At 50.4% G+C, this 8,832-nt stretch overlaps 1 protein-coding gene across 1 annotated transcript; it reads left to right on the forward strand.

The window, feature by feature from the left end:
- On the forward strand, positions 1–1,560 carry DEFB125 (defensin beta 125). The gene is made up of 2 exons (XM_087776476.1): positions 1–107; positions 1,296–1,560. Exons 1-2 carry the CDS (start codon positions 47–49, stop codon positions 1,415–1,417), a joined length of 183 nt encoding a protein of 60 aa, XP_087632602.1. The 5' UTR covers positions 1–46; the 3' UTR covers positions 1,418–1,560.
- The last annotated feature ends 7,272 nt before the right edge of the window (positions 1,561–8,832 follow it).

Below are 8,832 nucleotides of genomic sequence, written 5' to 3' on the forward strand. Positions count from 1 at the left end.
GGCCCTTCACTCTTCCTCGTGGTGGAACGCCCACCCACGTTCAGCTATGCGGATCCTCCAGCTGCTCTTTGCAGTCATTGCCATTCTCCTCCTCCAGGATGTTCACGGTAAGGACAAAATACTCACAGGGGTTTCTGCAGGACTGTGGAGAGATAAAAGTCGGGTTCCTACCCTGAGGTAGAAAAGGACAAGACAGGGCCCTCAAGTCAAACCAAGTCAAGTTGAGGCTGACCTGACTCTTGCTTCCAAGGAAGAAATTTCTTCTGAAATGGTCTCCGTGATGTTCCTGGATGCAGTTGTTCCAGGTTCATAGACTGTACGTCCCCTCATCTCTCTCACCTCAAAACCCACCCAGAAATGCTGAGCCTAAGCCAGGAGCCTGAGCTCTGCTCCTGACCACGACACAAGCCTCATCCTCCACAAAACAAGGAGAACCCCAGGAAATCAAAAAGCATCTCTTAGGGGAAAAAAGTGGGGGGAAAGACTGCTAGTTTATTTTTTGTCTGTCTTGTTTTCTTCTGGGATTCTGTTTTAATAGAAAAATCTTCCCTGGCTGGGCTTTTTCACTGGTTGCTTGTATATATATGTTAGGAATTCAGGTTTCATTCAGCTGTAAGGTCACTATGGTGTTACTAGGACTATGGTGGTATAACTTTCACAGAAAACAAAACTGGTAACCAAGAAGAGGAGATTTACTTGCTTAGCCTGTTTATGCTCTCATTTAGCTAACTAAAGGGAGGAGAGAGAAGGGTTTGCTCACTCCACTGATGGTGGATACCCACCAGTGTATCCTTCCAGAAACCCCAAACTTGGTGTTCCTGCTGTGTGTAAAGAGAATCAGAACATACCCTTTTTATCAAAACAAGAAGATTAAAACAAACAAACAAACAAAAAACCCTGAAAGAGGAAGAAACCAACAATCACAAAAAAAAACCCACAACAACAACAAAAACCAAAAACCAAAAAACAAACAAACCAATAGATAGAACACCTGTTCCAAAAAGACACTTCTCTGACTTTTGATGTTGCCCAAGGGATACACCTCACCTATCTCATCTAACCTAATTTAGCCAATCCAAAGCTGGCCGTCTCGCCTAGGCTGCTTGTTAAGAGACACCCAGTGGTTGCTGGATGGAGGTGCTCCTTCCAAATACATCTGACCTTCACCATGAAGCCAGTTGAATTTCCCTGTTGCCAACTGCAACCATTTAATTGCTCAGCCAGTGACACCAGCAGGGCTCTGAGTGGGTTCCCAAGTCCCCTAAGAAGGTCTCCCATTCCCTTTTCCCCTGCAGCAAGAGCTCTTTCGGACAGCCAGCAGTGCAGAAGCAACCACGGCCACTGCCGGAGGCTTTGCTTCCACATGGAGCGCTGGGAAGGGAGCTGCAGCAACGGCCGCCTGCGCTGCTGCAGATGAGAGCGGCCACACTGGGACAGACCCTAGTGACCAGCCCAGTGACCCTGCAACCACAACTGCACATAGGATCTGCTCTTGGACACCTCCATGTCTACAACTGCAGCTCGGTTTGTCCGTCACCAATAAACCTCTTGGTTTAATATATCTTTTGGGTCCAGAGTGCAGCTGTGTTTCCCTCTGAGATGGACCATCCTGCCTAACACTTGGGGTTTGATGCACTTGCCCACATTTAGAGCTGCTTGAGATACAGTGGGGTACCCAAAGCATTTGCACAAGGCTGGCAGATTTGGCACAGGACCAAGGGGACAACTGTGCCCTTCCAGGGTGGCAGCAAGACAGGGATCTGCTGGGCTTGTCCAAGCAGTTATGAAGCCTCTTTTCTAACCCATACCTCTGTCTCTGTCACAGCCTTTATCAATCTCTACCTCTTGCTCTATCCACGTACAGAAGAGACCACAGCAGGATCCATCCTCTGCAAGGAGATGGATCCAAGACAGAGGTATGATTTGCCCTCCAGAAGTGCCTCTTCTTCCCCCATAACAACAAGGCAAACCTGGGTGGATGACTCAGGTTATCCACCTCTGAGACAAGGTAAAGGTGGGCGAGATGAAGAAATCCCCACTCCCATGGGCAAAAGGATTCACCCAGTGGTCGCACAGAAATTATGGTGGGCTCCGCATCTGCCCTGCTTCTGCATGGAGTGATTCTCATGTGAAATCTTACTTGCATCATGCAAGGTTTAAATGAAAATATAAACTGCTCATAAGGCTGATGATAAAAGCAAAAGGAGTTTTTCTGGCCTCACTGCTATTTGCTGGCAAGGGGTACCCCAGCCTGAGTGTGGTTGTGGGTCTGAGGGCAGGAGAAGAAGACCGAAGCAGACAGCTTGACTTTGGATGGGCCCTGAACGCTGACACGTACGAAGCACTTGCTTTTGGAGTGGGTGTACAATAGCTGAAAAAATACTGTTTTCTTAGTGGGGAAAAAAAAAGGAAGAAAATTCTTGCCAAAGAGGAAATGATGAACATGCATGTGGAGCAGGAGAAGGAGGTATCAGAGCCAGCAAACCACCGCCCTGGCTGGGGAGCATCCCTCCAAACCCGCTGCCCTGGGCACCCTCCCAAAAGGGAGGCTTGGAATACATGTCACCGTGCACAGCCATCACTGTCACCCCGAGGGCTGGCACAGCACTGGGCAGCGGCTGGCTTGGTAAGGAGAGGGGACGTGCAAGGAGGAGATCTTCAGTCTCAGCTGCCTTAAGGGAAGGGAAGGGAAGGGAAGGGAAGGAAAGGAAAAAGGAAAGGAAAAAGGAAAGGAAAAAGGAAAGGAAAAGGGAAAGGAAAAGGGAAAGGAAAAAGGTTTCCACACCTATACTTGGTGCTTGCATTGAAACTGCCTGGTAGGAAGATCATCTGGCCTGTGCTGTCTCCTGAGCCATGCCAGGATTGTGTCTGGACCAGCTGGCAGAGACCAAAAGCTTGTGGACAGTTTCACCCATGCCTCATCCATGCAAAGTGTTCTGGGAGGTGAAAGAGAATAAACTCGTATTTCAGACCATATCCCAACATCACATGAGGGGCATCACTGCCTCAATTCCTGCATATACTGATCTATTGGGTGGAATTATGAGTGGGAATGGGCCAAGACCAAGTTCATTTACACCAGCTTTCTCACCAGGGAGTAAATGTTGTCCACTGTGGTGCTAAGAAGGAAGGGGGATTGCCCACCACAATGTGCTCTGGAGCAGGACTCCAGGAGCAGCTCCTCACCCAGGAAAGGAGGTGAGGTGAGTGAGAATAGGGATGTCCTGTAGGCACAAGGAGAGAGAGGGCATCAAGGGATATGAAAGTGTCCTCGAGAGAAATGCTGGAAGGTTCATCTCTGGAAAACACCTGGTGTGGTATCTGGGACATGCAAGCAAGGAGGTGGCCAAAATTCCCACTCAAAAGCTTCCTTGAACTGCAAAACCTCCAGCTACAAACCTAAACCTACACACCTTTAACCTAAATCCACTCTACTATCTACCCCAGAGGCACCAGTCTTGTCCTGGAGGGAAACCCCAGAGGGAAACCAGTAAAACCAGTGACTCAACTGTGCCAGTTGACACCCAGTGGAGATCTGTCCCATCTCTGTCTGCACTCTGAGCAGGGAGAGATTCCCCCGCTCCTACTACCCCTGTGAATTAAAGAGCAAGGGACTGGGCTCCCATACCCTCCCAGTCTGGGGATAACCCTGCCCTTGCTCCTCTTGCTCCACAGGCCACAAACACAGTGGCAGTGTCTTCACACAGTCCCCTCTCCTGGATGCTGCTCCTCTCTGTTGAGTGACAGTCTGGCTCCTTGGGGGCCTCGGAAAGCTCAGCCAGAGGTTAGCAGCCACTCCGGCTCTCTCGAGCCATCAGTCCCATCAAGCAGATAAGGCTCCCCTTGATAACAAGACCTGCCAGAAATGAGCCTTCAGTTTTTCCACCTTTTTGAAGTCTAGCCGGTGAAGTTTTGCAGAACTTTGTCTTTTTGCCAAAGTAACCAACTTCCAGCTCCAGCCTTCGTCTTCCCTCCTTTTCCCCAACCTCCTCCTCCCCGCCTTCCCTCTTCCTCCTCGCTCCTCCATGCACACGCCTCTCCGTGGGGCTGATAGGGATGCTGGGGGGGATGGAGGATGAGGGGGGTGATGTCATCTGTTTTTGGCTGCTGCCGGAGGAGGCAAGGGTTAGACATGTCTGCCTTTACCCAGCCTGGCGCCGGGAGCAACTGGGAGCCTTCCTTTCGCAGCAGCCTCTGAGCCTTATCAGGGGCAGGATGACATCTCGGGGACAGGCTGTCGGGGTTGCAAGGGAAAGGAGGTGGGGAGCCCCTGAATGCGAGCCTTGTGAGAAGCATACACGCCTGGGTGTGTACATGGATATATGTCTGTGTGTGTGTGCACCCGCTGGCAGGAGCTGCAGAGGGAAATTGTTCCCAGCAGGACGGAGCCGGCTATCAGCTGCCACGGAGAAGAAAGCGCCTCTGTGCTGCAGCCCAGCCAGAGTCAAGGACTATGCTGTCTACGAGCTTTGCTCCTGCTAAGGCCTGGGAGAGTTTAACCTCTCACATCCCAGGCAGGCAACGTGGAAAATCCTGCGTGACTGTCTGCAAAGGGTTAAAAGATCCCCCTCGTCATCAAAGGAGGAGACCAGGGCAGAGGGAGTGAATCTATCTGCCTCTTACCCAAACCCAGAGTGAATCTATCTGCCTCTTACCCAAACCTTGGGGTCAGGAGTGATCTCAAGCAGGGCTGGCTACAAATTTACCATGGAAATGGTTTTGAGATGGAGCATTGGTCCTCCTCTAAGTGTTTTTGGCAATTTTTCCCCAACTTCGAATGGAAAACTTTCATTCTCCATAAAACAGCAATAACCCCTAATGCCACCCCCTCTTTTCTTTTCTTCCCCAGAAATGCAGTTTGATCAGAATGAAATATTTTTGGCTAAACCCAAAAACAAACTGTGCTTCCTATCTCCTACTATACAGCCCTCAGGAGGGAAAAGCTTTGCGCGACACAGGAGCTGCAGCCCAAGAAGAGAGAGAGTTCCCTACAGCAGTGGCCTTTTAATATTTCTATTTTATTTTCTATTATTTATTAATGGTATGAAGAATATTTTTCCCCCACTCTGATGGATTGTCTTGCTCACACCCCACTTTGGAGACCAGTGCTCTAGAGGAAAATGGGGACTTTGGGGAGAGGAACTACAGCCCACGAGGCATGGAGCAGAAATGTAAACACTGAGTCGTTCTCTTTCTAGCTGGAAAATTTATAAAATTGATTTTTTTTTGCATGGAAAAAATATGATTCTCCTTGTAATTACAATGAGAAAATAGATACTGAAAAACTAGGAGTGCTATAAAATCAAGGTCACCTTCAGGGACTCTTTAACACCTAAGCCCTGTTTCAGAAGAGCCCCTCTCATCTCGGGCAGAGCCAAGCCTTTGCATTGGGTGATTTGAACATTTATGAAGCAAAGGTGTCCATCTCCTTGGCCTCCATGGCTCCCTTGAGAGCCAGAGGAACAGGCTTTGTGCAGCTAGAAATAATGTCTTACAAGGGTTTTCTTATCTCTGCGGATGGCAAAGGGAGCCCAGGGTGACCTGCCACCATGGAGACACTTCTATTGGTCAAATAAACCTCTGCCAGCAAAACCTTGGCACTTTTTTTACATGAATAAATCGATGTCCTGTTTATATGCCCCTACAAGGGGACTAAGAAAAGACACAACCACCGGACTGCCCCGTGCTGACCTTGGCTGTCCACGTCAGAGCGAAAGCCTGGCAGTTGGTCAGCCCTAACGTCTCAGAGGCTGTGTAATAAAGTACATTTTTTTCTAGGCATAAATAAATGACTTCACCCTCCTGGCGAAGTGCTCTGGGCTCTTTCGCAGCCCCACGTGGAAGAACAGCAGTGCTGGAGCACTGCAGCCCCCCTCTCCCCGGGGAGGGAGCGCTGGCCAGTGGGGATGCTCCAAGACAAACACGGCGGTGAGCAGCGGCTGGGCTGCTCCCCAGTGTGCCGGCAAAGCCACCTGCAGCCAAAAGATTGTGGTTCTTGGTTTGGAGACACCCTGGGGAAGAGAGGCGATGCTGCATTTGGGGAAAATGCAGGGAAAATGCAACGAAAAGGCTTTGCACCCCAGATGAGGGAGGGTGAACGAGCCCTTTCCCCTCTCCATCCTCCTCCCCAGGGCCACCGCTTGCAGGACCCTTCCCCAAGCCCTGCGAGCACTCGGCCCTTCCTCCAGGATCAGGTCCCTGTGCCTGGGACGGACACGAAAGCTGTCAGGAGGCTTTATTGTCCAGATCTTCGTGCTGCTATCAGCAACTCCCACACACTGGAAGTAAGATATGCATGACAACATTTTTTCCATTGGTGAGCTTATCGTTGCTGAGAAGAGAGGAAGGGGCTGGGGAGGGTGATGGGGAGGATGGGGGAAGGAGGGGAGGGGCATGGGCATGAACGCCCACCCCCTCCATCCTTCACCCACCCCATGGTCCCCAAATCTATGAAAGAAGGAGAGGAAAAATGGGGTTTTGGAGGAATGTGTTGGCAAAGCAGTTGTGTCAGACCTACAGCTTCCTGGCCCAGTAGAGACAGTCCTAAATTCCTTGGGTAAGATCCGAAAACACTCTTCCTGAAAACACATCTCTTAATTCATATGGGTGTACGTACAAATGGAGAGACCTTCTGCAAGGATGTTGGCTGGGCTAGCAAGACCTCAAGGGGTATGACCCCTCCTTGGTGTCAGACTGATCCTTCCCAGGACTGGGGGAAGCTCCAGCCAGCAGGAAAGATATTAATACAGCAAAAAGCTCAGCTGTATCAGACACGGACAGAGCAACTGGGACCCCATCACTGTGGCTGCAGTTGTGAACTATGCATTGCATCTCACGGGGTTTTTGCAGTGGTCACTTTTATCAAGCCCTGGGAAGGCAGGGTCTTGGCCCACAACTCTGTTTTGCAGAGCAGAACCTGAAACCTGGCTTTCTCGATTTTCATCTGGAGAAGACGGAGGGAGCAGAAGTAAGGCATGGTTCTTCAAGCCTGGCAGTCCATCGCCAGCCTGGAGGACCTGATGGGTCCTGGGGCACCAGGAAACAATGAAATTTGTGCAGCTACAGGAGCTGTGGGGACAAAACCAAACCTGCAGCTGGACGATGGGAAGGCTTTAAGGAGCTACAAGACTTGGTGAGTCTTCTGATAGAGGTCTGGAGTTGGCAGCACTTGCAATGGCAACACATCTCAGTGAGGTCTGCAGGACAAGGAGCTGAGGATACAGGTGTGATTTCAAGGCATCTGTACGTTTGCTCTGGAAAACACTAGATTTATTCCAGGGTGGGCAAGTTCAAGCATACCCCAGGTTTGCCATTAGCCCCTTTCCTCCCAAGCGCTGGGTTTCTGCTTGGCCCATAGCAGCCCTTTGAAGCATCCACCTCAAATAAAACATGGCTGCTGCTTGTAAGGAAAGCCCAAGACAATGCTGCCCTGGTTTTTCTTCAAGGCGAGAAATTTGTCAGCGCTGTCTTGGGACCATGGGGAGGTAATTGCCCAAAGGAGCCATCTCTGAAAACAGAGGTGAAGCTGAGGTCCCCCTTGCTGGCATGTGAATAGGTTTATCTCCCCAAGGAGGACAGTTATGGATTTGCCCATTAAGTGCATTACAGACTCTGCAGGCTGGTGTTTCCAAGGATGGGGCTGGATGACAATACACTTTTTTAATGTATGGTCCACAGTCAAGGGGCAGCCCTATCTGAGCACCAGACATCTCCTGACGCAGAGCACATGGGAGAGAAAACACATGGGAGCACATGGCAGGGGAAAAATGTGCATGTTTGGTCTGCTCAGTGATGTGATTACTTGTGGTAGCTGATGTGGGGAGGTGGCGGCTGTGCTTCTGTGATTAATGCGAGGTTTCACCATCAGCATGGTGAAACATCAGTCACTCCCAGCATTGTGAAACATCAGTCACTCCCAGGCTGCCTGTTCCTGGGGGAGCTGCTATCTGCTGGGAGATGATGGTCTTCAAGCACAGTTCGTTAGCAGAGTCCCTGGGGGGTGACTGACTGTGGTGGGTTAAGCACAGGCTGGAAAAGGGTCCCTTGCATTTTGTGAGCTGACACAGTGGGGGATGAACCAAGGTCCTGCTGAGTGTAGGCAGAAGCAATTTTGGCTCGAGCTAATCCAGTTATCAGCCCTCACAACAGCCCTGTCACTCACCAGAGTCATATGGTGAAATCCTTCAAAATGCCTTCAGGGACAGGCAGAATCATCCCACCAGCCATTGCCAGCCCCCAAGCCACCAGCTGGACCATCCTGAGATAAAACCAAATCTCAAAATATGTGCGGAGACCTTCTGTGACTTGAGCATGGGGCAGAGACAAGTGGGTTTCTCATGGATGAGTCTGCAGCAGTAACACTCTCGTGAGGGCAGTGGTCATCCTTAGACCAATAGATGAGGTTTGTGAAGGAAAAGAGCAATCCTGTTTTCCTAAAAAGATTATATTTTTCAACCTGCCATGCTCATGGGTCTACATGAGCTGTCCCCAAGGCTCACATTACCTGAGCTGACAGCTCTGCTCCCTGTGCCTGGGACCATCCTTTGAGCTCAAGAGGTATCAGTGGGCATCTGGAGGGCACCGAAAGTGATGGAGGAGAGACTTAGCAGACCTTTCCTTTCTCCTTTCCTCTCCCCCACAGGGCAGTGAGTACATAGATATGCTTCTTTTGAGGGATGTGGGGAAGGTCCTCCATTAGCCGGGAAAACCTAATGTAACAGATGGTAAAGCCAAGACATCCATGCACCACAAACCCTTTTGGGAAGCCATCCTTGTGGGCCCATCCTGGCTTGGATGGGCCAACCACCCAGCAAGAGCTTATGAGGCTGTAGA

The sequence above is a fragment of the Nipponia nippon genome, unplaced genomic scaffold (assembly GCF_047370975.1).
Source record: "Nipponia nippon isolate SJK-2023a ecotype South Korea unplaced genomic scaffold, ASM4737097v1 scaffold_4, whole genome shotgun sequence".
Lineage (NCBI taxonomy): Eukaryota > Metazoa > Chordata > Aves > Pelecaniformes > Threskiornithidae > Nipponia > Nipponia nippon.

Excerpts from the sequence above, each read along its gene's own strand:
- DEFB125 (XM_087776476.1), top strand. The coding sequence starts at position 47 with ATGCGGATCCTCCAGCTGCTCTTTGCAGTCATTGCCATTCTCCTCCTC. Across the intron at positions 108-1,295 it reads CCTCCTCCAGGATGTTCACG|CAAGAGCTCTTTCGGACAGC; the intron begins GTAAGGACAAAA and ends TTTCCCCTGCAG.